At 40.5% G+C, this 27,862-nt stretch overlaps 4 protein-coding genes across 7 annotated transcripts; 1 reads left to right on the top strand and 3 right to left on the bottom strand.

Annotated features, from left to right (window-relative positions):
- Positions 1 to 1,469: 1,469 nt before the first annotated feature.
- Positions 1,470 to 5,094, bottom strand: LOC103455699 (succinate--CoA ligase [ADP-forming] subunit alpha-2, mitochondrial-like). 2 transcript variants are annotated; one of them, XM_008395282.4, is made up of 7 exons: positions 4,704 to 5,094; positions 3,857 to 4,066; positions 3,386 to 3,556; positions 3,040 to 3,163; positions 2,211 to 2,272; positions 1,927 to 2,008; positions 1,470 to 1,835 (listed from the first exon to the last, which is right to left on the bottom strand). In XM_008395282.4, exons 1-7 carry the CDS (start codon positions 4,917 to 4,919, stop codon positions 1,696 to 1,698), a joined length of 1,005 nt encoding a protein of 334 aa, XP_008393504.1. In that variant the 5' UTR covers positions 4,920 to 5,094; the 3' UTR covers positions 1,470 to 1,695. The 2 variants fall into 2 exon arrangements, with proteins under 2 accessions (XP_008393504.1, XP_070668253.1); XM_070812152.1 differs by lacking the exon at positions 3,386 to 3,556 and having other exon boundaries at positions 4,704 to 5,065.
- Positions 5,095 to 5,607: 513 nt separating this feature from the next.
- LOC103455698 (plastid division protein CDP1, chloroplastic-like) lies at positions 5,608 to 10,855 on the bottom strand. The gene is made up of 12 exons (XM_008395281.4): positions 10,202 to 10,855; positions 9,751 to 9,864; positions 9,512 to 9,649; positions 9,065 to 9,169; positions 8,851 to 8,973; positions 8,199 to 8,567; positions 7,955 to 8,050; positions 7,697 to 7,816; positions 7,266 to 7,331; positions 6,406 to 7,179; positions 6,104 to 6,294; positions 5,608 to 5,970 (listed from the first exon to the last, which is right to left on the bottom strand). The coding sequence occupies exons 1-12, from the start codon at positions 10,478 to 10,480 to the stop codon at positions 5,886 to 5,888; spliced, it is 2,460 nt and encodes an 819-aa protein (XP_008393503.1). The 5' UTR covers positions 10,481 to 10,855; the 3' UTR covers positions 5,608 to 5,885.
- Positions 10,856 to 11,604: 749 nt separating this feature from the next.
- On the top strand, positions 11,605 to 23,476 carry LOC103455740 (DNA-binding protein RHL1). 3 transcript variants are annotated; one of them, XM_070812154.1, is made up of 13 exons: positions 11,605 to 12,222; positions 12,304 to 12,414; positions 13,067 to 13,153; positions 13,244 to 13,449; positions 14,082 to 14,197; positions 14,346 to 14,572; positions 14,867 to 14,960; positions 15,046 to 15,095; positions 15,234 to 15,282; positions 16,035 to 16,069; positions 22,849 to 22,890; positions 23,168 to 23,204; positions 23,282 to 23,476. In XM_070812154.1, the coding sequence occupies exons 1-12, from the start codon at positions 11,887 to 11,889 to the stop codon at positions 23,201 to 23,203; spliced, it is 1,389 nt and encodes a 462-aa protein (XP_070668255.1). In that variant the 5' UTR covers positions 11,605 to 11,886; the 3' UTR covers position 23,204; positions 23,282 to 23,476. The 3 variants fall into 3 exon arrangements, with proteins under 3 accessions (XP_070668255.1, XP_028948385.1, XP_028948386.1); XM_029092552.2 differs by having other exon boundaries at positions 23,324 to 23,476; XM_029092553.2 differs by having other exon boundaries at positions 15,046 to 15,086; positions 23,324 to 23,476.
- Positions 23,470 to 27,723, bottom strand: LOC103455707 (probable metal-nicotianamine transporter YSL7). Its single transcript, XM_008395297.4, has 6 exons — positions 27,032 to 27,723; positions 25,884 to 26,038; positions 25,599 to 25,696; positions 25,323 to 25,457; positions 25,007 to 25,196; positions 23,470 to 24,896 (listed from the first exon to the last, which is right to left on the bottom strand). Exons 1-6 carry the CDS (start codon positions 27,531 to 27,533, stop codon positions 23,775 to 23,777), a joined length of 2,202 nt encoding a protein of 733 aa, XP_008393519.2. The 5' UTR covers positions 27,534 to 27,723; the 3' UTR covers positions 23,470 to 23,774.
- Positions 27,724 to 27,862: the final 139 nt, after the last annotated feature.

Genomic DNA, 27,862 nt, shown 5'->3' on the forward strand with positions numbered 1-27,862 from the left:
ATAAAATTGACTAGCCTATTTAGTTTTAGGGTTGGATATGCATTTGGCCAATTAAACTGTTTATGGGGTCTATTACTGTTCACTGAATGAATTAAATAGGTTGAATGAATTGTTCATTAGATTTAAGTAGAGTACCAAACAGATTTTAAAAGTTTAGCAAGGCAGGAGTTGGCTTCTAAAGTGGTTAGAAGCATTATCTATGCATCAGAGGTTTCTTCTACCATTTTTCACATCCCAATGCGGTTGTAAAGTCTGGCCAAAACACTTCGAATAAAAATTAAAAAAAAAAAAAAAAAAAAAGTCTGGCCAAAGCACATGAGAGTGGTTCTATAAGGAAGACAATTATTTTATTTGGACACTCATAGGGTTTTGCAAACAAAACGGATGCATTTTGCCACTGTTAACAAAAAAAAATTGAAGAGAAAGCATTCATAATTATAGAAGAAAAATGGATGTCCAAAAAAAAAAAAATTAACCAGTAAAAGAAGGGTTTCTTTACTTGTGGCCTAGTGAATATCATTTAGGGTAAATTGTCAAAATTGTTCATGAGATTTGCATAACTCATCACTTTGGTCCCTGAGATTCCAAATCGATAAAAGTGGTTCCTAAGATTGTCCACCATCCATCATTTTGGTCATTCCGTTAAAAACTCAGTTAAGTGTCACAGAGCTCTTGGCCATAAGTTTAGGTAATTTTCAAAGCTTTGTAACTCAATCGTTTCTTAACCAAATTCGACCCATAATATATCAAAGTGACGATAGGAAAGTGTAGAATAAGATTATACCTATTTCGAAACCCAATGGTTGCCGGAGATTTCCGGAAAATAGCCTCAAAGTTAACTGGTCCGAGTGAAAACTTGGAAACTCGCCGGAAACTGGGTAAACTTTAAACGTTCATAACTTCTTCAATACTCAACTAAATCAAATGATTCAAAAACGAAAATCATACTTCTCAACGAGACGAAGAGAATGGTACCTTTTTTGAAGGCTAACTCTTCGTGGTTTGGCCGGAAAACGGCTTGAAGTGATTGTCTTGGTCTCGAGTTAGCCACTTTTAAGCCTTTTGTATTAGTAATTTAGTGCCAGTAACAATCTCTAATAAGGTCAACAAACGTAAGAGGTCAAAGGGTATTGCTATCCGTAAACCCAGTTTTACCTCCCATACACCTTTGTTAATTTCATTCATTGATCTTCTTCAATTCATTCGATCCGACAACCGAAAATTGAGAGGAGTGTGTGAGAAGTAAAAATGAGCGTGTGAATTGCACTACCCTAAAAATCATTATCAAGCAAAGAAACAAACGTTGTAACCAGAAAAAAGAAATAAAAGTTCGATTGAAGACCCTTCCCTCTGTCCTCTTTGTTTTTCTAATCAGACTGGACAGTAAAAAGTTGTATTACAACATTGTTGTTGGCTCGGCAGTCGGCATTCAGCCTTTAAGTTACGAAATGAATTCCCTGAGCAGAATCTGTCTACAGCAACAATATTCATATTATGGAATCCCTTCAAATCACTTATGTATGAAAAAACAATCGCAAAAACCAAATTAATGGGGGAAGAAATCTCGGAGCATTCAAATGCTCCACCGCAGTTAAGTTATATTCAGTGAAAAATTGAAGACAATCATCTTGTTTTTGACATCTTGCCATAGAATATTATAGGTGTGATTGCTAATGAACTGCCGTTGTCAAGCTGCTAATTCACAAGGCCCCTCTGTTTGAAGACGTCAAGCATGGCTAACCCAATTTTCGCGGGAGACTCCACCACTGTAACATCAGCTTCCCTTAGTGTCTTGATTTTGTCTTGTGCGGTACCCTTCCCCCCCGACACAATAGCTGCAAAACCAGATGTGAGTAATCATAACATATAGGAAACCACACACTCATCCTTAGACAATGAGACAGAGAGAGGGTAAGAATTATATACCTCCAGCATGACCCATACGACGACCAGGAGGTGCGGTTAATCCAGCAATAAATGCAACAACAGGCTTCTCAGTTCCACTTTCCTGTTTAATTGGTCAGAGAATCAGTTGGAGCAACCCATATCCAGACAACAAATATAGACACCAGTACTTACTGTTACTGAAGCTAACTTTGAGAATCTACGAGAAGTAAAATCATGTATGGCTCAACAGGTCCTTAGATGTTCAGACACCAGAAGAAACCTATGAACTATGGTATACAAACAAAAATTAGTGAGATTCCTACCTTAATCAATGCAGCAGCATCCTCTTCTGCAGTCCCACCAATCTCTCCTATAAGAATGATACCTAAAACACGCACATTCTGGAATTAATTTCAAATTACTTGTCCTCTACTTCAAGACATGTTATATTGTATACTTCACCAACATCCACACAGATGACAGATGTAAGAAATGAATACATACACTTTACATCAAGAAAAAGTTGGTTAACGCAGTGTTTAAGCAACATACACAATGTCAGCCAGCCAAAAATAGTAGAATGGACGAGCATCCAAAATCATAAAAGAGAAAAGTCCCAAAACGACCGATGAACTTTAAATGGAAATTAGTATCCAGTCAAAGTAGTTGGAACATGACGCTTATCATAAAGCCCCTAAAAAGGGTTGGAAAATGGGAGCATAAGAACACTTTCTATTTGACTCAACAAATTATAGTCGGTCAATGTCAATCCAGGGATGTCGTCTAGTCTTCTATGCTCAGTGTACTAATGTAATTTCCAGCAGTGGTGAACTAACCTGATTTTTAACATCGAACATATACTCCAATGTTGAACCTTAAAACTGAACTAATGCTAACAGAGTATTGTTTTACCTCATCAAAGCTGGATAACTGTATGACTTAAGACAATATGGGTGTCTGTGTGAGACAGAGATGGGAAACAGGAGGGTCCGAATACAATCAATTATTTTATGGACACTCATAGCATAAATATGAACCTATGCATGCAATATAAACAAATACACGAGCGGATGAAAGGATGCATATCCTTCCATTCAATCTGCAATTTGATCAACTGCAACATGAAAAGAAAAACTAATTCAAACTCCTAACCTTCTGTTTGAGGATCTTGTAGGAATCTGTCAATGCAATCAACAAAGTTTGTACCGTTAAATGGATCCCCCCCAATACCAACACAGGTGGATTGTCCAAGGCCAACAGCAGTTGTTTGGAAAACCTGCAGGGTAAAAGGAAAAAATTAGTTAGATTTATAAGGAACTGAACTGGTGCCCACAAGATTCAAATATCAAACAAGAAAAGCTGAAGATTGAATCATAATAAGAGTATCCAATCTACTGAAAGGACCAAATTAATATGAAAATTGTATGTTGGAGAGGAAAAATTGTAGAGGCTAATCGGATAGTTCTCCCAGTCCCCCTGGATTAAAATTAGTACTCACTGCTTCATAGGTCAAGGTACCAGATCGAGAAACAATTCCTATACGCCCAGGTTTATGAATGTAGCCAGGCATAATTCCGATTTTGCATTCACCAGGCTTAATAATTCCAGGGCAATTTGGCCCAATGAGCCGAGTTTTAGATTGCCTGTTAATAGCAGCCTTGACACGCACCTGAAATTCATAAATATTAGCTTCAATAACACACTCGCACGAATCACAGAAGACCAGATTCAAGATTAATAACTACGCTTTCAGTGAACTAGTGAGCTGAAAATAATTATCAGAGCCCCGATCAAGTTCAATGAAGTCTGTATTCCAAGCCATATGATAGTCCATGAAGGATGAACTCAATAAATATGGTTGGAGGTTCTTTACAAGTCCCAAAAGATGAGACTATTGGCGCATCATCCCAAGTACAAACATGGTGATCTTATTTTTCCTATTTAAAGATATTGGTGAAATTAACACTACCATATCATGTTGTGGGATCCCCTCAGTGATGCAAACAACAAGATCCAGCTCTGCTTCCACTGCCTCAAGAATAGCAGCAGCAGCAAATGGTGGGGGGACATATATGACTGAGGCGTTAGCCTTTGTTTCAGCTTTTGCTTCTGCAACTGAGTTGAAAACAGGAAGTCCCAAATGCTCAGTCCCACCCTTCTTCGGTGTTACACCACCCACCTGTTTCAGCACAATCGTATACAAATATAATCAACGAAAGAAAGAAAGGAAAAATAAAATGGATCACTCTTAAGTTTTTTTTTTTTTGTTTTTTTAGTATATTTCAGAAAGAAAGCTTGTTATAGAAAATTAACCTTGAAACTAAACTTAGTCAATTAGTTGCAAGCACTCCTAATTATTGCATTAGCGTTGCCGCATTAGGAAACCCACATCGCCAGTTTACATGTCAACATGAACACAATTCCCAATTATTTTTACCAATTTGAAACTCCGCTTTCGACATTCACTAGTAAGAGACAAGCAAGTTTAAGCACATGAGCAAATGAATCTAAATACATAAACATAGCAGCACGAGAATCAAAAGGAAATCCCAAAACGTGTAAAACAGCAAAATAATCTCAGGTGGCGCCAGTAATTTGGTAATTGATTCCGGAGCTTTCGGCTTTGTGTAAATCACTAGCAGAAATTTCAAGTAAAATTGCATACACATCTAAGGCCCGGCCTGTATGAATGCGTTTGAGAAAAACCTAGAATTTTCAATAAAGCAAACGAAAATCGGAAACAGATGAAAGCACATATAGAGACCAATTTGGAGAAGGGAGAGAGAGAGTGAGAGGGGAATGCAAGTGATAGATACCATTTTGGTGCCATATTCGATGGCTTGCTCGGTGTGGAAAGTGCCGTTCTTGCCGGTGATGCCTTGGCATATGACGCGAGTGTTTTTGTCAACGAAGACAGCGGGGGGCGGTGGCGGAGCCGGGGAGTAATGGCGGCGCTGAAGTAAGGACGTTGACGGAGATGTTCTGTGCGATGCGATCGAACGGATCAGCTTGGCTACGGCTTGACGACCCATCACCGTGATTGGCGTTCAAACTCTCTCTGATAGTCGTCTGATGTGTGCTTCAATTCGCGATCAAAGAAATGGTCTCTAGTCTCAGATTCTTGTGCTGTGGGGTGGGGCGCTGTGGTTTAACATGGGCTGGGCTTGCTTTTCCAAAGCTTCCTTGTTTTTCTTTCTTTAAACCTCCTTTTAACCCACTAAACCTCCTATTTAAGGGGCAGACATTTGTCTGTTAGTTTTGACTTTTTTTTTTTATTTTTTTTTATTTTTTTAGTACATTAGTATTTTTACGCTAAAAGAATGAGGAGTTTGGTTAAGCCACACAACAGGCAGTTTAATTTGATATCAAATTCGTCATCCACTAGCTTCGAACCTAAAACCTTTTAATTCAAAGTAAAAGAAATACTACCAAACCATATTACTGAGTGGCCTACTAGTTTTGACTTAAGCATGTGACAATTATTAGTATATTCGGACCTCTAACGCGTCACATCTTCCACATAAAACTTGCATACAACAAATTTCCCGTTACTGTAATGTCTCGGTTTAAAAAGAAAAATGGCTAAATTAGCATAACAAGATGACATGGTAAATTTGGAAACTCGATCCTCCTTCCTGGTCCTTTGAGTTGGATAATTAATCAATAATTTGTACACGTCTCAAACAATTCCTATGTTAAAAGGCAACAAACACACGACGATGAAAGCAATGCTCATTCTATTCCAGCCACATGTAAACAATTTATCAACATAATCACAACTAAAAGAATTATCAACACAAACCATTTTCATACTTCTGCGAAAAAAGAAAAAAAGAAAAAAAGAAAAAAAAGCTCCCTCAATTTAGATCCACATCTCCAATTAGTTGGGACCTCTCCTCCACAAGAAAAATTACAGATAGGAGGAAGGAACCAAGTTAGAAAAGCATTATTCGGCGTGGACGGTTCAAGCTTACAGCAGCAACTAGGCTAGGCTAATGCTATGATGGTGTCTGCACTTCCCCTTCACAGAACCTCCACGAACCGTCTTCTTGCCTTCTTAGAACATACCAAATTTTATAGGTGCTGCAATCACTCCAACAGAAAAGAAATCAAATACAAGCCCCGATAATCATCACCCCCTCCACACGCCACCCCACCCCGCCAAATACAGTAACAGAAACCACAAAAATAATCATAACCCCTTCAATCAACTCACCTGTAATAACTTGGGTTCTTTTGCTCAGATTCATTAACAAGTTCAGCCGCTTCCTCTACGACAGCCTCAACCTCTGCTGTTTCCCCTCCAACTTCATCTGATAAAATCTCAGCACGTAGGACAGACAGTTGTAGCAAGACAAACTTCCAATAACAAGACCTTGCTTTTGCAGCATCAGCCAAAGCCTGCCACTGTGAACCATGCATGCAATCGTAACCACCCAAACCCATACCGTAAAGCAGTAAAACTTGCAAGAATCATCAAGGAAAAGAACATGTAAAAGGAAGTAAGCTTAACTACACCTGAACAAGCATTGAGTCATCAAGGATTTCAGAGAGGCTGTGAACTTCATGAGTGGGCCCCAGAGCTTCAGCTTTAATTGCTTGCCATTGCTTCACAAGGTCTTTAGCTTCTTCAATAGACATAAGTCTCCGAAGCACAGCCGTTGAAGAGGACAAATACGGAATCTGCCGATTTCCAGCATCTGAGAAGGTCCCCACCGGCTTCATAAAAGTCACCAAAAGCTTCTTAAATCTGCCAGCTAGTCCATTCCCCTTGATATAAGCAGGGACTAGATTAGAATCCGCAGATGGATTTGTTGTCCAAGCAATAGAACTTGTGTGCATATTTCGCTTACTGGAGGCCTGTTGAGAAGCACTTCTCATCACATTTCCCTTCAATCCTGTTAATCTTAAGGTAGCAAAAACAATGCACCCCAGTACTCCAACTAAAGTGATCCTTCCAACCAAAACTCCTCTCGCAAACCAACCATCCCAAACTTTACTGCGGTCCATGCCAAGATTCCTTTCCAATTGAACTGATGATGCATTGGCACTGGTTCCACTGCCAGTCTTGCCCAATATCAAGGGACTTCGCAGATCAGTTGGAGCCAACTGCTTAACAGCTGTTCCAAGATATTGAGAAGAGTTCATATGGGAAAAAGATTTATCAAAATCTCTCCGTTCTGAAACAAAAGCAGCGGACATTGGTCTTTGACTTATGATAGGCAAATTCTGTGGAGCTACTTTGCTTTTCTTGCTCAGAGGAGTTCTCTTGTCACCACCAAAAAAGTTGGCCTGCAAAGACATACATACACACATGCATAAACTGTCTGGTAAAACAAAACTAAAATCCTTAATCAATCCATCATTGTGAATCTCACCAACGATGGAGGGCAATCTCGTGAATCTGGAAACACAGCAAGGACAGCATCCTTCAGCCACATTTCCTGATTAAGTTCAGCAGGCAGTCCGACATGAGAAAGTACTGGCCTTGAAAACAAACATAAAGTTTGTACTGAAATAAGTAGAGTGTGAAATGGCACAACATGGAACACAATGCATTTTCATGATAAACCATCTATTCTGCAGGCTAAAAACAACTTTTACTTTTCCTGAAACAAATGACATGACACAGAGAAAGTAAAGGAAAATTGATTAAGAGCTAGAGTGGCCCCTGGCTACTAGTGTATGCTTTTTTGGAATGTTGATGTGCATGCCACTAATTAAAAGAAGTTGATACATAAATAGACCGCATTGATCACAATATACGCTGTGTAAATAGGGAGACAACAACAACCCATAAGAGATGTACCAATGATTGAGTTGCACCACAAGTATCCTTAACTTCCTTCCCTAAGATTGAATTTCGTGCAGCAGAATTTGAGTTCAACTCCAGCTTCTGAAGCTTTTCAACAACCGCAGCCTCATCACCCTGGAAACCAAGTTAATATTTCGTAGTAGAGAAAACAGAAAGGAGAAAAGGAAAACAAATTCAGTCTATGCAAGATATCCAAAACAACTTTATGAAACAGTGCAGGACATAAAACTAAAAGGAAATTGAAAAATGTACCTGACCAAGAAGGAACCAGCAAAAAGCTTCCTCAAGTTTCAGATCAGCACCCTCTGATGCAATCAGGCAGTCACATACAGATTTTGCTTTCTCAATCTGCACAACCATATGATAAATACTGAAATTAACAAAATGGAACAGACAACAACACCCTCGAGAGAATTTGAAGGGAACTATTCCATCAGCCTTCTTATTCAAAATTAATTATTTCAAAGCAAGTAACCTAGGAGAATAATGAACTTACCAATTCCTTTTGCTTGCTTGAAAAACCCAGTGCAACATGAGCTGTTAATACCATGTAGAAACAATTAAAATCAATTACAACCCGTTGATTCTGCGATTCAAGTGATTTCTTGTTCTTCCTTGTAATAGCTAAGTCATCCCATGGAAGAAGATCAACTATCTCTGAAGCCGTTAGTCTATTCAGTGCTTGGGTCAAGAAGCATGGCCAGTCTTGAACCCGGCATGAAGTTTCCACATCAAGTCCCTGCCTGACCAATTCACGCAAGGCTGCAATTGCTCCTCGTCTTCGTTCCGCATTCTCAGGTGAGTGAGACATGCCAAGCAATTCCAATGTACAGGCAGGTGCAAGCTCCTCCAAAGATTCTTCTATCTATTAAACATGACCAACATATGATTTACACAGCAGCATGAGCAAGTATACTTTTGGGCAAGTACAAGCATGGAATAAAGTTAAATGTTTTCAAACAGAAATTTGTCATAGTTTACAAATTTCAACCAGCAGGTCCATGATCCATCTCAACATTTGATCCACTATACTTTTGGATTATTAGTATATATCTGGTCGCTACTTTGCAACCCAAAAACAACAGTCCCATTCCAGAGTGATAAACCAGATAACAAAATATTGACAGAATAGAAGATGAGAGTATTACCTGAGACAACAATGCTATTTTACCAAGAGACTTTCTACTCCTTAGAAGACACTGAGAGCGAGCTAGAGCTTCAAATCCTTGGGACACCTTGTTCTTCTCAAAACCAACCTTTGCAGTTGCACACTTCAAGAAAGCACCTAAGATGAGAAAGGGAAGCATAACAATGCAGAAACGGATGGTACAATATCCTGACCTCTTTGCTGATATGCCTTACCTCCGCTAATGCCATAGAAAGAAGAAGATCATGAATATACTGCTTAGCATCTGGATGCTGAACAGCCACGCGGCCAACATCTTGCACAAGCTTAATTTCCCCAACCTATAATGGAGAAATCCAATATCATATACCCGTGTCTTGCAAAACAAAATCCTTTTTCGTTTATAATTAGACCAAAACAAAAAGTTGTTGTATAAAATTACAAATAAGAAGAAAACAGTTCCAGCTAATAAATTATCTACAAAAGAATCCACAATGAAAAGCACTGTGCCAAATGGAGTTTCACTGACATAGTACGGTAACTAATATCTGAAAAAAGAATTCAATTCCTCTTTAATTGAATCAGTGATTAACCGTATTTATTTTTCTTTAAAGGGAAGAAAATGAACAAAGAAGCAACATTATATTACAAATTAAGAAGAGTGCACAAAGACAAAGCTTTACCTCTTGAAGAAGGCAAAGAGCACCCGGCAACCATGCCCAAGGAATTCGTAGGGAAGATTTAGGTGGGATCTCTTCCTTAATATTGCCAGCGTATTCTGGTTCAAAAAGAAGCTTATCTCTCACATCCGTTAAGAGACACTGGCAACAAACCCGTAAGAGAAAAGGAATTAAACTATATAATACATAGCACAACTTAATTAAAAAAATAAATAGCAAAGAATAAAAATCCAGGTGTGTACCAAGCGAGATCGGACTGTATCCAAAGTGTAGCCTTCTTCAATTTCGGCACTCTTCAATTCCATCACTGATTTAACAACCTCATCTTTCTCAGCCTTAGCAGGAACGCCAATAAGCTGCAAAGTCATTTGTTTAGCATTTAGTAAATGGTGACCTATAACGAAGTTCCGAAAATAGGGAAATCATAACACAAGAAACAAATTTCTTAATCACTAAAACACTAAGACAAACACTTGATTATGGCACTGCCAGGCTGCTACGCTGCTAGGATGGCTAACGTAAGGATAGCAGAGTGATTTGAAGGTCTTTGATGGCAATGTTCAACGACTTGTATATATCATATATAATATATGTCGCTATTGCAGGATCTCTCTCAACCACAGAGAAAATACAAGTAAAAATCACAATTTGACAAACACAGAGCCCATTCAAATTAAAGACGAAAGAAGCGACCTGGTAACAGGTGACGGGGATTTCAACGGTGGTGTGACGAGGAGCAGTCTCGACACCAATGTGGGTGTCGAGTGCGTTGAGAGTCCAGCGCCCGGTGAGGTTGTCACCCAAGAGGCTCCTCTTGTAAACCCGAACAATTCCGATTCCAGAGTCGCTTCTTTCTCTGGAGGTGGAGAAACCCCAAACGCAGAGCTTGCCATCTTCCTTGTGATTATCGATTCGGCAAAGGCAACAACAAGACGGAATGCCTGGCAAGGCGTGAGACAGAGCACCAACCATGGCTTCCTAATTGACTGTCACTAATGAAGAAACTCGGAAATTTTCACATCGGAAATGAAGGAATGGCAAAAGGATGGAGGGTTTCTGTGCTGAACAAGAAAGAAGGAAAGAAAGCACAAAACACACTCATTACTCCTCCCTTGTGGATTTGGACTGACAACGAGATTGGATTACTCTTCCCTTTTCTGCTTTCTGTTAAAGGATGCAAATTTTGCGTATTTTGTTGTGGATTTCTTTTTTCTTACCATCGTGAATTGTGGTGTCTTTTGGTTGAATGGGTTTTGTGTGTTTGTGTTGAGTGGTTCTGTACAAACCTATATTTCCTTTCTGGACACTTTTTTTTTTCTAGGCACTTAATTTACTCTCATACATTTCGTTGAACCCCAAAATAATTTACTAAATGTAGAATATCCTTGTTTTATTTTGTAAGTTTTTCATTTTCTTTGTATTAATTATAAAAATTTAACAGCCCTGAAGTTTATTAAACTCTTGGTTACCACATTGTTTTTTTTTCAAAGTCCTATGGATGTTCAAAGAAAATAATTTTTTTTTTCAAAAGTCAGTAAAACCTTTGTAGTAATTTTATATATGACTATAACACTATGTTTGGATGAAGAAAATAAACATGAAATTTTGATAGAAGCATAATTTGTAAATTGATATACACAAATTCCGTTGTTTGAATTCATAAACATAGAAATTTAGAAGTTTCACGTGAAAGAAAAAACTTGGAAGTTGGAATCTCCAATTCCCAAGTTTAAATTTCATGTAAATAGGTGTCATTTTCAAATTTTTATGAGTGAGAGTTCAAAAATAAAAAATTTCTTATTCAAGTTCTATAGTATTTTCAGATCAACCAAACAAGAAAATTTATAAATTTAAAAAAATAAAATTCCTTCATTTTAAAACTTTTTGGTAATCTTAAACACACACAACTTTGTGCACAAATTACAATTCATTAGATTGAAGGGAAAACAAATGAAAATGATTTGAAAACTTTGAGTTTTAACGTTAAAGACAAAATAAAAAGTAAAATAAATAATACAAGATTAATTTTTTAATGTAAAAATATAATTTTTGGTTAAAATAAATATTATCGGAGCTTCTCACTGGATCGGCATAGGCAGGCATTAGTCGGATAGGCCCATTCCCATTTTTATTTGTACGAAGGTATTCGAAAGCAGATCCCGGGAAGTGCTAAAAGCGGGGATCTGCTGGAGGGTGGGTGAGGGGAAGAACATCCGAGTAAGATATGATCCATGGTTGCCTATTCCAAGAACTTTTATGCCTCTAGGACAATACTTGGGTCGGGTCTGTTGGGTGCAATAGACATTTTAGAGAGAGAGGTTTAAAACCCTACAGAGACAGGAGGTAGGGTTGGTGGTCTCCGGTCCGGTTGAATCAAAATGGCGCGGACCTCGTCATCGAAGAAGCGGAAACACGAAGATGATGAAGGGGCAGAGGCAGAGGCAGAACCTGAGGTCGCGCAGCGGAAGAGGCTCAAAGCCCTCGCCTTCTCCAACAACCAGCTCTCAGAGATCCCTGCAAAGCCCCGCGCGCCTCTCACACCTTCAAACGGTGTCCTTAAGCAGCATGGCAAGGACATTGTGAAGAAATCTCAGCGGAAGAACAAGTTCCTCTTCTCCTTCCCTGGCCTCCTTGCCCCCATTGGAGGTGGTAAGATCGGCGACCTCAAGGATTTGGACACCAAGAACCCCGTCCTCTACCTCCAATTCCCTCTGGTCGGTCGGTGACCTCTACTACTTTCATCCCCGATTTTCTTTCTCCCACTTGTCTCAGTTGTTTCTGTTTCCACTTTTCAGGGTCAGATGAAGTTGTTTGGGACTCTTGTGTTCCCCAAGAACAGGTATCTGACAATGCAGTTCCCCAAGGGTGGAAAGAGTGTCATGTGCGAGGACTACTTCGATAATATGGTCGGTGCCTTTTTATAACTCTGCACAAGTACAACTTTGTTTACCGCATTGATTTTCAAGTTGCTGCTTTGGTATATATATGCATATATATCATTTTGTTCATAGGCTTGGTTGATGACCAGTGCAACTGCTCTAAAATATCATATGAATTTGACCAAGGAGGATTGACCTGCTCGAATGATTTTCGATATAATCACTTCAATTCTTTCAATTTTCTAGAAATGAGAAGAAAAAAAATAGGGTTAATGGGAGTTGATAGTTTCATATCAGCCATTTGTTGGTAGAGAATGAGGCAGAAGAATTGCAAAGCTGATATGCTTGAAAACTTGTATTCTAAACGTTGTAACTCCTAAAGGCAAATGTGTACATAATGATTTTAGAGTTATTGTCTTATACAACTTCCACCTGGAATCTTCTTGTTTTGTAATTCCTTGAAGGACCCCTTTCCAACAAATTTCCTCTCCTTTGATTTGGAGAACAATATGTTTCTAAGCTTCTCAGTTCTCAGAACTTCCCATGCGCCACTACCCGTTATATACACTTATATTATTGTTTGTCTAAGGTCGGGTGCTTGTTGTATGAAACTGAGGTTCAGAAAGCATGTTTTACATATCTATATCAGGCTTATCAGCAGTAGCTTTTCATGTCCCAGATTGTATTTTCCGATGCTTGGTGGATTGGGACAAAAGATGAGAATCCCGAGGAAGCCCAACTTGATTTTCCTAAGGAATTGACTGAGGTTGGTTTCTATTCACATAGGTTATACATGTTGTAGGGTGTGCATATCGCTGCTTTCTGATGATCTACTGTCGGAATTTGTTGGTCTCAGGGACAACACTCTGAGTTCGACTTTCAAGGTGGCGCAGGTTCAACATCTGCCAAAAAGCAAAGTGATAGTAAAAATGAAACTACATATGTTGAAGAGTATTCCCCACATAACAAGGTTGAAGATAATTTATCAGATGAAGAAAACAATGAATTAATGAAGGCAACACCAGTTCGACATTCAGCAAGAACTGCAGGAAAAAAATTCAAGTACTGGCATTGCCTTTTATTGTACTCATTAGATATTCTCATAAAGAAATCAGCAATTGCATAAATTAAATACATGCAAAACAAAGTGTGCAACCTATGATACATATATAGGTATACATATTTGTACAGGAAAACAGACACACAGACATACCTTATATGTTCTGAGGCCATCTTTGAAGGATAGTAATGAAACCAACATTTTATTTTTCATTTGAGCAACATGTCCATATTTTCCTTTTCAGGCCTTTCTAATTAACGTTCCTCTGTGTAGTATAGTTTTATCATTCCAAGGAAAAAAGAAAACAATCAAACATGTTGCAAATAGTTACAAAGGGCCCTTATGTCCAATGTGCTTTCACATGTAGCTTGTGGAAGACATGAATGCATTCATTACTTTTCAGTCTATGGTCTATCATGGAATGTTGTGTAGTCTCTATGAATACTGTGTAAACTATTAGACACTTGTCTTCATGATATTTTGCGATACCTTCAGTTACATACTTACGTAGCATAGATAATTAACCATTTTGATATATTTTCTTTTTATTGAATATTAATAAAAGAAATGAGCACCTACTGCCCTGTGATGTGCCCATATCTTGCTTCAACCCTTGATCTGTCACTTTGTTCAGGTTTGGAGAAGCTTCTTCTGGAGATGATTCTGCTGAAAGTGATACCCCCTCAGCTGAAGGAGAAGATAAAAAAGTTGGAAGACTTGATTCTTCATCTGGGAAGCACAGTAGTGGAAATATCCTAGATTTTACTGTCTTAATTTTGTAAACTCCAGCATTTTAATTATATATATCGTAATTTGAACTCAGGTTTACCATGCTCCTTGTATCAAACTTCCATCTCAGCTTGCTATATTGCAACTGATTCCCTTAACTGGTAGATACAGACTGACAATCTCAGCTTTGGAGATGCAGACATTGATAATGAGGATCGTATGAAAGGAGCTCAAACTCCCAAGCAAAATGAAGATTCCTCTCTGTCCGAAGCTAAATCAAAGAAAGAGTCACATTCTGCCTTTGCTGGGACTACATCTAAAGAGGACTCTCATAGCAATCATGGTTCGCTCATTCAAACTACTATATCTACATTGTTTAAGAAAGTGGAGAAGAAGGTAAGTCTATTTTTTTTTTTAAACTTTTATTCTTAGGATTATGATTTGCGAGTACTTGTTATGTAGCTAGGGTATGTTTCAGAACTACCACGAAGCATGTAACTGAAAACCAAAATGAAACAGCTAATCAGAGTGAACTTGATGATTCTTGGCATGTCAAAAAGAGAACATTGCATCATGCATTGCCATTTTCCTTCCCTTTATCAGAATTTTCCTTCTATTCCCTTTATCAGAATTTTCCTTCTTTTTCCTCTTAATGCTTACAATGCTCTGAAAATTTTCAATGTGTTGCAGAAAGTGGACTCCAGCATGCAAAGTCAAGTACAGCTTCCCTCTTCACAGGTTCATAAAACACCAAAAGGCCCAAGGAAACGTGCATCTCCCAAAGGTTGTTAATTCTTCCAAATTACGCTTATTATGAAAATATTGGGATTTGAGTACTCAGAATAGTGAGTGATGTTGATGTTTTCCAGATTCTGGCCAGAAGCCGCACCAAACTGATTCAAGGAAGAAGGTTAATCTGGTTACATTTTGTTCTTAATGCTCCTTCCCCCTTCTCCCTGCCATTTCAAACTACAATTCTAGCTGATTTTATCCTTGTCTTCGCCATGACTGCTTTGCATCGGAGTGTTGTAGCTGACCTAGTTTGTTGTTGTTGCAGGATGCAGGACCCAGGAAAAAGGCAAAAACTGCCAAGGAAAAGGATGCGGGTCTCTCTCTCTCTCTCTCTCTCTCTCTCTCTCTCTCTCTCTGTGCCCATTATGGTAGCTAATAAATATATACTTGTCAGTATACTCGAGGAGATAAATTATTTGATGAAGAGGTGATTACATGTTTATGAACTTATCAGTATGCTTAGGAGTTAGGAGGAGGGAGATTCATATAACCATTTTAGTCAAGTTTGGTAAGAGTGGTATAGATTACAGTTTAGTCTACTGATTGTGTGTTTATGAACTTATGAAATGCGGAGTTCTTGACGTCCTATCTGGGAATAGTAAATGTTTGTTATCTGATGAGGTGCATGATCTTTTTCCGTCTTTTATTGCTCAATTAATTTTTAGTGATGGTGGGGTTGTTGAGTGCTGCCCAAAACTACAACTTCACCTTGTTCAGTGCTGCATACAGGAGTAATTGTTTTCATTAGTTGGGAGTTCTCATGATAATGTGAGCAGTGATAAAGGTAGAGTTAAACAGCTGTTGTTTCCTTCAGGCCTCTGTGCTCACATCTTCATCATTGTTTGCTCGTTAGCAACACTATGTCAGATTAGAGTGGCATCGGATGTGATATGGTTTTGACTGTATAATTTGATCTAGTTTATTAAATATTTATGGAATTGCAACCTCTTTTCTATTATTATACATCTCCCGGATAGTTACCTTTTTCTATTTTTATTATTTGTTTCTCTTATGCATGCATCTACATGTGGGAAAGTTAGCACTTATGACGTCTGTGTTTCTGTAGGAGGCAAAAGCCTGGCAAAGAAGAAAAAAAATGAGGTACGTTTGTGTCTGGGGTGATTCTTTTTGTACTGTGGCCATTATTGTTTCCCTTTTATTTTATGACGATATGTATAAACGACTAGATACCAAAGAAGGAGAGTTGGATATCTATAAACTAGCTAGAGCAAGGGAAAAGAAGACAAGGGACCTAAACCAAGTGAGGTGCATCAAGGATGAGGATGGAAAGGTTCTTGCTACAGAGAACGCGGTTAAAGACAGATGGAAAGGTTATTTTCATAATCTTTTCAATGAAGGACATGAAAGGAGTGCTTCTTTAGGGGAGTTGAGTAACTCAGAAGAGTGTAGAAACTACTCTTTTTATCGTAGAATCCGGAAGGAAGAAGTGGTTGTAGCTTTGAAGAAGATGAAGCATAGAAAAGCAGTAGGCCCAGACGATATACCAATCGAAGTGTGGAAAGTTTTGGGAGAGACAGGTATAACATGGCTCACTGACCTTTTCAATAGGATTTTGAAAACGAAGAAGATGCCAAATGAGTGGCGAACGAGCACTTTGGTGCCTATCTACAAGAATAAGGGCGATGTACAAAATTGCATGAACTATAGGGGTATTAAGCTAATGAGTCATACAATGAAGCTCTGGGAGAGAGTCATTGAGCATAGATTGAGGCAAGAGACACGGGTTTCGGACAACCAATTCGGGTTCATGCCAGGGCGCTCAACCATGGAGGCAATCTATCTCTTACGAAGATTGATGGAAAGATATAGAGATGGGAAAAAGGATTTACACATGGTCTTTATAGATTTGGAAAAAGCGTATGATAGGGTCCCAAGAGACATTCTTTGGAGGATTTTAGAGAAGAAAGGAGTACGAGTAGCATATATCCAAGCTATACAGGATATGTATGAAGGAGCAAAGACTGCCGTAAGAACTCATGAAGGACAAACCGAAAGCTTTCCCATAACTGTAGGATTACATCAAGGCTCATCCTTAAGTCCTTACCTTTTTGCGTTGGTAATGGATGAGTTAACAGGACATATTCAAGATGATATTCCTTGGTGTATGCTTTTCGCAGACGATATAGTGTTGATAGATGAAACTCAAGAAGGGGTAAATGCAAAGCTTAACCTTTGGAGAGAAGTGTTGGAATCTAAAGGTCTTCGCCTAAGCCGATCAAAGACAGAATATATGGAGTGCAAGTTTAGTGCAAATGGAGGCCAAAATGAGTTAGGGGTGAGGATCGGAGATCAAGAAATACCAAAGAGCGACCGTTTTCGTTACCTAGGATCTATCTTGCAAAAGAACGGAGAATTAGATGGAGATCTCAACCATAGAATACAAGTTGGATGGATGAAGTGGAAGAGTGCATCCGGCGTGTTGTGTGACCGCCGTATGCCACTGAAGCTCAAGGGAAAATTTTATAGGACGACAATAAGGCCGGCGATGCTGTATGGCACAGAATGTTGGGCGGTGAAGCATCAACACGTACACAAAATGGGTGTAGCGGAGATGAGGATGCTTCGTTGGATGTGTGGGCACACGAGAAAGGATAAGATTAGGAATGAGGATATCCGGGGTAAAGTAGGAGTAGCCGAAATTGAAGGAAAGATGAGAGAAAATCGGTTACGGTGGTTTGGACATGTGCAAAGAAGGCCTATTGACGCTCCGATTAGAAGATGCGACTATGGGACAGAGGTTCAGGGCCGAAGGGGTAGAGGAAGACCCAGGAAAACTTTGAGAGAGACCCTAAGAAAAGACTTAGAGTACTTGGATCTAACGGAGGACATGACACAGGACAGAACACAATGGCGTTCTAAGATTCATATAGCCGATCCCACTCAGTGACTTGGATTTTCCAAGTCTCCAACCGAGAAGTTGTCCTCGCTCGGGAAATTAAGGAAACACTACCTCAACCTACATGCTCCACTCACAAAGCTCCAACATACAAGCTTCAACAAAAGAAAATTCAAAGAACTTAGCGAAGAAGGCTTTGGTGATTTAACACAATACGTTGAAATGAAGGAAAGCTTATTTATTGATATCCCCGATAAATTACAAATATGTACATATACTTGAGTCAAAATAAACAAACAAGAGGGAGCCTTCACAAAGGTTGCTTAGGAGAAGTCTCGGCAGTCGGTAGAGCCCCAGAAAGAGAAGGCACCGGAGGGGGATCATTCGGAGCCTCAGTACTGGACAGAACCCTAGAAGGAGGAGGCATCAGAGGTTGATCATTTGGAGCTTCATTACGCGGTACAGCCCCAGAAGACGAAGGCAATAAATGCCTTTGGAACAAACCCACAAATCTCTGATGATCAAGTAAAACCTGACCATCAGATTCCTTCATCTGGTCAAGCTTCCTCTTCATGTTTGTAGCATAGTCATGTGCGAGCCGGTGCAACTGTTTATTCTCATGCTTGAGCCCTCTAATCTCCTGTTTGAGACTCATCACTTCAGCCGCCAATGATTCAACTTGGCGGGTTCGAGCAAATAGGCGTTGGGCCATATTAGACACAGAACCTGCACACTGAACACTAAGAGCCAGAGAATCCTTAACAGCCAACTCATCAGACCGTTTGGAAAGTAGTCTGTTATCTTTGGGAGTGAGAAGGTTCCTGGCCACTACCGCAGCGGTCATATCATTCTTCATCACGGAATCCCCAACGGTAAGAGGACCAGTAGGGGAGATGAAGGATGGGCGCCATATGTTGTCTGGAGAAGGCGGGGCTGCCTCTTCAACAAGGTTCAAGTCAAAACGACGGTCGGAGGGGCCAGACATTTTCAAAGGTGTAGAAGAGAGAAGAGGTCGGACAAATCAAGATCTTAGAAGTGCAAGAATGGAGCTTCTACTGGTGGATATTCAAGTGTGCTTTGGAACTTAATGTCAGCCTCTATAAAAATCTGCACTCGACGAAGCTTCAGAAATCGAAGAGGCGTTTGCTTTCTCAAAAGCTGGGCTGCTCAGAGACCACGAGGGTCGATCTCAGAAATCGAAGAGGCGTTTGCTTTCTCAAAAGCTGGGCTGCTCAAAGACCACGAAGGCCGATCTCAGAAATCGAAGAGGTTTGCTTTCTCAAAAGCTGGGCTGTTCAGAGACCACGAGGGCCGATCTCAGAAATCGAAGAGGTTTGCTTTCTCAAAAGCTGGGCTGCTCAGAGACCACGAGGGTCGATCTCAGAAATCGAAGAGGCACCTACTTTTCCAGCCTTGTCAGCACCTGTCACACGCACACTCAGCTTTGCGGAAATTATGGGCATTCTGTCGAAGATTTCTGGCGAAGTAGAAAGCACATGAATCGTACTGTTCAATCACCCACTTCCCACACGCAACAGTAGCTCATGGGTACCACATATAACTTTGCCAAAGTTCTCTGACAAAGTTGAGACTACTTTTCCAGCCCTGTCAGCACCTATCACACGCACACTCAGCTTTGCGGAAATTATGGGCATTCTGTCGAAGATTTCTGGCGAAGTAGAAAGCACATGAATCGTACTGTTCAATCACCCACTTCCCACACGCAACAGTAGCTCATGGGTACCACATATAACTTTGCCAAAGTTCTCTGACAAAGTCGAGACACGTGAAGCTTGCAACTCTCACTACATCGCTCTGACCAAGAAGGGTAAAAGAATAGCAAAGAAACAACACTAACAAAGTTTAGACACATAAATTTTGACGGCCTAGCTACCATATTATTACCCACAAGGGTAAAGGAACAGTACCACTGCTGGATAATTGGAAAGTCCCGGTGTGTCAACCTCTGTGCTTCATGGCAAGGTAGACTAGCAAACATGCCCAACCTTTACTCACATTCGAGAAAACACTCCCAACAAGATTGCTTGCCCCAAAATCGAAGAGGCATCGCCCTCCGAATCTCGAGAGCCAGACTCCCAACATGATTACTTTCTCAAAAATCGAAGAGAGGGTAAAGGAACAGTACCACTGCTGGATAATTTGAAAGTCCCTGTGTGTCATCCTCTGTGCTTCGTGGCAAGGTAGACTAGCAAACATGCCCAACCTTTACTCACATTCGAGAAAACACCCCCAACAAGATTGCTTGCTCCAAAATCGAAGAGGCACCGCCCTCCGAATCTCGAGAGCCAGACTCCTAACATGATTACTTTCTCAAAAATCGAAGAGAGGGTAAAGGAACAGTACCACTGCTGGATAATTGGAAAGTCCCTGTGTGTCAACCTCTGTGCTTCGTGGCAAGGTAGACTAGCAAACATGCCCAACCTTTACTCATATTCGAGAAAACACTCCCAACTCCCAACATGATTACTTTCTCAAAAATCGAAGACACCGCTCTCCGAATCTCGAGAGCCAGACCCCCAGCATGATTGCTTTCTCAAAAATCGAAGAGGCATCGTTTTCCGAATCTCGAGAGTCAGATCCCCGACAGGATTGCTTGTTCGAAAACCGAAGAGGCACCACTTTCCCAACTTCAAGAGCCGGATCTCCTTGGATAAAGCTTGTCTGTAATCTTCACACGCAACATCAGCTTTCCAGATACCACATATCACTTTTTCAAAGTGCTCTGACAGAGTTAAAACTTGTGAAGCTGGCAGCTCCCACTACCGTGCTATGACCAAGCAGGGTAAAGGAATAGCATTATTACTTGATGTTAGGGAGACTCCTATATATGTCGACCTCCATCCCCAACGGACAGGCAGACCTGCAAAAATGCTCAACCCTTCCTCTTATTTGAGAGGGCATTCCCAACGAAGCCTTTCGAAATATTCAGCTTTCTTTCCCCCCGATAATACCTCTGTAAACAAGCTATACTAGAGCAAGAATATCTCATATCATCAGGGTTAAAAGCAAGAGTATCCCATATCATGCTTTTTCCCTGTCTTTTCCTTTGGCCTTGTTCTTACCTGCAAGACAAGGAGAAAGAGAGCAATCAGTCAGCACTTGGAATCAAGCTTCCAGTCAGGAACTGACTGCCTGGAACCCCTTACTTGATTACTTACCTGGCATTGCTCTCGAGTACTCATCTTCAACATCTTATGCTTACAGGGAAGATACCGCATCTGCCTGAGGAACAGATAGAGCAAGTGAGAAGGATACAAGGAAGCATGTGGAGACAAGCGTAACAGCACACGTGCCGATACATCCACTACTCTGTCAAAAGCAAAAGTATCCCATATCAGTAGGGTCGAACGTACTCTAGATTTGATGGACTTGTTTTGACCCTCAAATTCTTCAGTCGGCCTTATACTTTGGAGGAAACCAGAAAACCCTCCAGCCCAGTTCAAGAATAAGCCTGTGGAAAGTTACTTCTTCAAAAGCAAAAGTATCCCATATCATCTCTTCTCATTTTTCTTCTCTTTATCCTTCATGCTGACATTCACCTCTCCCAGACCCTGCGTAAAGCGGGAGCCTTGTGCACTGGGTACGACCTTTTTTTTATCCTTCATGCTGCCTGCAAGATAGGGAGAATGTGAACAATCAGCCGGAGCTCTGATTGCTTACCTTGTCTGTTACCTCTTTCAGCAGATCCCCTAGCTCGGCGACTTGGGAGACTCCTACTACATGGTGTGTATCGCGCTTGACCAAGCCTGAAACTACAAGTAAGCTTCAAGTGACATTGATACATTACCTTGTGCATCTCCACAAGTTACAGATACCACCCCTGGATGGAGGAAGAGTACTTCCAGAGAAGATTCCACATGTACCTATGAGACAGATAAGGAAAGTCAAGCCGATACCACACTCCGGGACTTAGAAGTTTCGTGGTTACGAGATCATTCTCCCACAATATTTCCTAATGTCATTTGTACTAAATCATTCACTTGTACTCCCTAAAGGAGAGCTTGAACCTATGTACTTGTGTAAACCCTTCACAATTAATGAGAACTCCTCTATTCCGTGGACGTAGCCAATCTGGGTGAATCACGTACATCTTGTGTTTGCTTTCCTATCTCTATCCATTTATATACTTATCCACACTAATGACCGGAGCAATCTAGCGAAGATCACAAAAAGTGACCGTTTTCGCTACCTAGGATCTATCTTGCAAGAGAACGGAGAATTAGATGGAGATCTCAACCATAGAATACAAGCTGGATGGATGAGTGTATCCGGCGTGTTGTGTGATCGTCGTAGGCCACTGAAGCTCAAGGGAAAATTTTATAGGACGGCAATAAGGCCAACGATGTTGTATGGCACAGAATGTTGGGCGGTGAAGCATCAACACGTACACAAAATGGGTGTAGCGGAGATGAGGATGCTTCGTGGGATGTATGGGCACACGAGAAAGGATAAGATTGGGAATGAGGATATCCAAGGTAAAGTAGGAGTAGCCAAAATTGAAGGAAATATGAGAGAAAATCGGTTCCGGTGGTTTGGACATGTGCAAAGAAGGCCTACTGACGCTCCGGTTCGAAAATGTGACTACGGGACAGAAGTTCAGGGCCGAAGGGGTAGAGGAAGACCTAGGAAAACTTTGGAAGAGACCCTAAGAAAAGACTTGATTACTTGGATCTAACGGAGGACATGACACAAAACCGAGCGCAATGGCGTTCTAGGATTCATATGGCCGACCCCACTTAGTGGGAAAAGGCTTTGTTGTTGTTGTTGTTGTTGTAATTGTTATCAAAGCTTTTACTCTAAATTAAAATGTATTTCTCAGTGTAAAAGTAAGATTTTGTATTTTTGTGCTTCCTTTTTCAAAAACATGATTATCCAATTACAATTCTAGAGATTTGCTCTCTTAACTTGTTAATGCTCGATTACCTTTTATGTGGTAAGATTGTTGTTTAAGTAATTATTACATTCTACTTTCTGAAGTGTTGAGGTGTGCATAAACATGTAGGTTGAAGAGGATGATATTGAAGAAAGCACCTCAGAATCGCAGGTAATTCCTACTTTATTTAAAATTTTAATTATAGTGTCATGGATATGGATTTTTTAATTTTTTGGTGCAATTCCTTGAAATTAAGATGCGTGATTGGTGATGGCATATCTGGTGCCTTGGCATTTTGGGCGCTGATCATTGAAATTGCCATGATTTTTTTTTTAAACTGATAATGATTTTGGATGCAGCGCTCTAGTAATAACATTTCCATGTTGACTGGAAGTTAACCTTAATTACTGTCGAAAATAATGATTTCTTGAGTTTATGCTTTGTGTAGGATACGGATCTTAGTGATGAAGATTGGGCTGCTTGAGGTCAGTGGTCTCACAAATTGACACGTTGCCATGTATTGCAATTTTCACTCGCATCAAACATTATTATTTTGATGTAGCGTCGTCACTTTTAAGTAGAGTGTTCTTGATGATTTGGATAGGCCTTGCCTTATATTGGGGAAAGTTGAAGCATTGGCTTCTGGACGTGGGTCCAATTCCGAGTTGTGGTTCAGGAACTAAAATTAAGGGATCATTGCTCCATGTAATCATAAGTTGAGCATTAAAGTAAAGAAAACTAGACAAGGCATTTGAAAGCGGTTTTTACCATTTACTGAGCTACAAATATACAAGTAACAAAAAATAAAAAATAAAGAGTTGGATCCACCATGATGAACATTTACCAGTTGACGAGAATTGACGCAGCGGCACCATATATGTGGTCCACCAACCAGGATTAAGTTTTTAGATGATTGGGAGATAATATTTGATTGTTCCATAAGCAAATTCGATGCAAACCTTCCTTCCAAAGACTTGTACAGATGATTCATATATATACATACACATATATGATATCATGCATAGGGGGAGGCATGGGGATGGGGATGAACTTAATTAGCGCGCTTTACCAGCTATGAATGCATCAACTCTAGTGTTTTGTGAGCTTGACAAAAACTTCATGCAAATTGGCGGCTGAACCCCGGCAAGAGCGAGTATTGAAGCAGGCAAAGTCCAAGTACCGTCCCCGCAAATCAAACCAGAAGCTACGGCAGGGACAAAAGCGTCTGCCTTGGCTTTGTTTACCCTTCCCCACAAAAACACTATCAAGCTCCCAATGCACATGTCGATCGCAAAATACGACCCTAGATAGAAAGGGATTGCCATTGCCATTGGTAGTGGAACAAAGCGTCCCCTCTTTTTACCAAGGCAATCCTTGAGCACGTTTATGGCAATGGCCGCCCCAAAGAAGATGCCACAAAGCAAGAGGCAGTTCTTGGGTAGAGATTTTACACCTTCTACCGCCAAGACAGCTATGTTACGGTACACAACAGCAAAGGGAGATGGATACGCACTTTCAGGTATTCCGAGGTCACTGAAGGCCTTGTAGAAGAGCCAAAACACACAAGGAGAAACTACACAACCCATTGCTGTCCCAACGACTTGGCTCACAAACATGGACCGAGGGGAAGCCAAGGTTAGGTAGCCGGTCTTGAAATCCTGGGTTAGATCAGAGGCTGTCGACACAATGTTCATCATAACTCCACATGCTGCTAGTCCAGCAAGAACACCACCATGTGCAGAACCGGCCCATGCCCCAATCGTGAAGATGGCCACCTTACCGTAAGTGGATGCCAGGGACCAGTCAGTGAGGCCACAACCGTATGCATTACAGAAAGCCAACGTGGGTGCAAAGAGGTAGATAACCAATATATAGTACCACTTGAGTTGGGGAAATATGTGCGGCACAGTGGCAATTGAGATTGCAGCAAACACAACATACCCTCCAACAGCTATCCACGCTGGGATTTGGTCTTTAAGAAACAGCTGGGTCCGCCGCTGGTCATCATAAGACAGCTCAGAGCTCACATCTGGAGAGCCTTGATGTTTCTTAACAGGGAGGATGCCGCTCGCATCTTTGCTTCGGAGTTGAGATTGTAAGGCAATGAGGGTTCGACTTAGCACCTTCACGAAGTTGTATAGCCCATCACCAAGGATCAGGGCAATGGCAATGAAGACCTATTTAAACAAGTACATGATAAGTTCCATTGACACACATCCTTACATATATGCATTGGAAGAATATTATTATTAATTAAGGTTTTTTCTTGAGCTGGAAAACCGATCACCTTGTAACCTTGAAGGCCATTCATGCTTTTTGGGCTGAGCTCTTTATCGTACCAATCACCACTCCTGGTTTCTATGAGAGGCCACATTAATCCCCAGGAAAGAATGCCTCCAAGAAGAACTGATATGTTCACATTGTAGGGGCAAATCATCCCCACTCCAACATATGTTGCCGAGAAATCAAAGAAGAACCTGCGAATGCAATTCCAATTCAGGAGCACGTATGATTAATAACCAGAACTGAACATTTATTCATATCATCGTACGCAAATAAGAAAACCAATTAAGGATGGGGCAGGGGTGGTATATAAGTATTACTTATTCTGATATGCTTTGAGGCCAAGTGAAGGGAAGCTTGCAAATCCACAATTGTCTCCGGCAGTATAGAACCACTGAAAGAACCCCCACAAAAAACTGAAGGAGAAGAACTTGCCCAACTCCCTTACTTGTTTCCTAATTAAAAGAGTAGAATAGAGTCATTAGAGTTTAGAGAGACACAACTTTCACCTCATGTTATGTTGATTTTGAAGACGTATGTATTAGTCATAAAATGTACGGGTGTGTATATAGGAATGAGGTTTGATGGTGCCTTACTTGGCTAGCTTGACTCCTTCGGGAGTGTGGAAACTGTTGATAAGGTAAGCAGTTGCAGTGCCACTTGGATATGTCAATTTGAAGTCTATGATCATGATCTGAAATTACCAACCATATATGTCAATGAACATGTATACATTAAACTTTGATATACACTGCCCGGCAATGCTCTTTTCTCTATTTGCGAACTATACATAATGGATTCTATCTTATGATAGGAAATGGAATGCATTGAGTGGGTGGGTGCGCGCGCGCATGCGTGTGTGTGTCTAGTAGCTAGTGTACCTTTCGGAGAGGCACGACTGAGAAGAGGCCCAGAAAGCTAACAACAAAGAGAAAGCCAATGATCCAGAGTAATCCTGGATCTTTTGTGTCACTCCTGTCTTTGGATTGCTGGGCAATGCGTTCGCTCATTCCAAACAGATAGCTCCCAAACCCTCCTGTGGTCAGTTTGTACATAACATATCAATACATAATCAAACGGAAGGAATTTAACACTAGGAATATATAGCAGGATGCATCCTAGTACGCAACACAGCCACACAATCCATGACTCCTCTGTGTCCAACCTTTCGGGCCACAGCAAAGTTGTGGCATCTCTTAATACTGGCAGCACACTGAATTCAACAATGGAAGATTTTCAGTCCTCTAGCAGTGATGGATCCAGTTTTAACAGTGGCTTATTAGCTAGCTCTTCATTATTTTTTAGAAGAAACGATATATATTATTAAAAAGAGAAGATTTACAAGACTGGGGGTGTGGCGTCAAATATAGGTAAACAATCTCCATGACCAATCTCAACATAAGAGCTGACATGGTTTGGAGAGAATAACGCACAGCCAACAAACCCTTGATACCGCCACCAGTATAACGAACAACTAGCTGATCTGTTGGAAAATCTTCGCCTGTGTATCCTCATGGGGTTGAGTTGCCTAACATTTGACAACTAATCAGATTCCCCCCTTTTCTTGATCTCCTCTGGTAAAAAAGGTCCTACTATTTAATTACATATACATCAAATAGTAATCAAGTAAACTTGTGACGGCCTAACTGCTTAATCCCCGAAAGTTAAAAAAAAAAAAAAAAACAAATGAAACAAATACTTGTACTCTGTATATATATTAGTGATGTATTTATGTCATGAACATGGTTGTCTGGTTCGTTTTAATAATTTTCCTGTTTCCTAATAGAAAAAACACTCAGGTTCTTCCAAGAAGATTAGCCAGCATGACAGTCACAGAAGCAAATATATAATTGAAAATCAACAAAATAATGGAAGTATTAGTTTAAGATGTTGGGCACGGTAGTTTCCCTCGGTCTCATCTCATCCTTAAGATGGACGCACGGATGGATGGATGGCAGAGGATCTAGTTCTGAATTGAATATTAATCTGATGAAACTAGCAAATCAAGAATAATGAAAGAATAGCGCACCGCTGAAGGCGATCCCGGAGGAGGCAACGACGCAGGTCTGGATGACGGTGTTCTCCTGCCTGGTGAAGGGCTGGTTGAGGAGGCCGCACCTCTCGAGGAACTTGGTCCAAGTCCTGACAAAGAAGAAGCCCAAGAGACCCGCAGAGACGTTGAGAGAGGGGATAATACCGGTGGTGAGGTTGAGCTTCATGACGATGACGCTGAAGAGGATGCTGAGGACGAAGCTTATGAAGAAGGCTCTGAACGTGAGCTGCTCCCGCCATGACGGCACTGGTTGGTTCTCGAACAACTTCTCCACCGACAGTAATTCTTCCTTTGCCGTGTCATCGTCATCGTCTTCCACCACCACGTACTTGTTCTTCTTCTTGTTCGTTGTCATAGTCTGGTGCTGGGAATCCAGCTCCGCATCTCCTGATGATGGTGATGAATTTATGTTATGATGATGACGATCGTTATCATCTTCTTCAAGTTGATACGGCCTCTGAGTGTCTAGACCCCCCATCTTACTACTAATACTATTGTACAATCGTTATGTATTGGAATCCTGCCTGCCTGTCTGCCTGCCTGTGGTGGTAGTAGTGTGGAATATATAATACGAGTACGACTAACTACTGAGAGAGTCCATGAAAGGAGGAGCCTGCAATTTAAAGAGAAATAAAGGACTGAAATTTGATGATATTCTAAGAAAAGTTAAAAAGGAGGAGTAAAAAACAGAGTAAAAGAAAGGGAAAGGTTTTTCCAAGGAAACGAAAGAGACATGAATATTGAATACGTCTGCGACTCGTGTGTGTGTGGGGTCGTGGAGTGCGGACGATACAGAAATGTTGAAAT

Source organism: Malus domestica, chromosome 14 (genome assembly GCF_042453785.1).
Source record: "Malus domestica chromosome 14, GDT2T_hap1".
Classification (NCBI taxonomy): domain Eukaryota; kingdom Viridiplantae; phylum Streptophyta; class Magnoliopsida; order Rosales; family Rosaceae; genus Malus; species Malus domestica.

Coding starts and splice junctions, on each gene's coding strand:
- LOC103455699 (XM_008395282.4), bottom strand. CDS start 4,919: ATGGGTCGTCAAGCCGTAGCCAAGCTGATCCGTTCGATCGCATCGCAC. Junction 4,067..4,703: donor TCGAATATGGCACCAAAATG/GTATCTATCACT, acceptor GTGCTGAAACAG/GTGGGTGGTGTAACACCGAA. Junction 3,164..3,385: donor GTACCTTGACCTATGAAGCA/GTGAGTACTAAT, acceptor TTTACCCTGCAG/GTTTTCCAAACAACTGCTGT.
- LOC103455698 (XM_008395281.4), bottom strand. CDS start 10,480: ATGGTTGGTGCTCTGTCTCACGCCTTGCCAGGCATTCCGTCTTGTTGT. Junction 8,051..8,198: donor CAAGCAAGCAAAAGGAATTG/GTAAGTTCATTA, acceptor ATGGTTGTGCAG/ATTGAGAAAGCAAAATCTGT. Junction 5,971..6,103: donor AAGAACCCAAGTTATTACAG/GTGAGTTGATTG, acceptor GAGTGATTGCAG/CACCTATAAAATTTGGTATG.
- LOC103455740 (XM_070812154.1), top strand. CDS start 11,887: ATGGCGCGGACCTCGTCATCGAAGAAGCGGAAACACGAAGATGATGAA. Junction 13,154..13,243: donor TTCCTAAGGAATTGACTGAG/GTTGGTTTCTAT, acceptor TGTTGGTCTCAG/GGACAACACTCTGAGTTCGA. Junction 15,096..15,233: donor CAAGGAAGAAGGTTAATCTG/GTTACATTTTGT, acceptor TTGTTGTTGCAG/GATGCAGGACCCAGGAAAAA.
- LOC103455707 (XM_008395297.4), bottom strand. CDS start 27,533: ATGGGGGGTCTAGACACTCAGAGGCCGTATCAACTTGAAGAAGATGAT. Junction 25,697..25,883: donor CAGTCGTGCCTCTCCGAAAG/GTACACTAGCTA, acceptor TGGTAATTTCAG/ATCATGATCATAGACTTCAA. Junction 24,897..25,006: donor ATGGCCTTCAAGGTTACAAG/GTGATCGGTTTT, acceptor TTGTTTAAATAG/GTCTTCATTGCCATTGCCCT.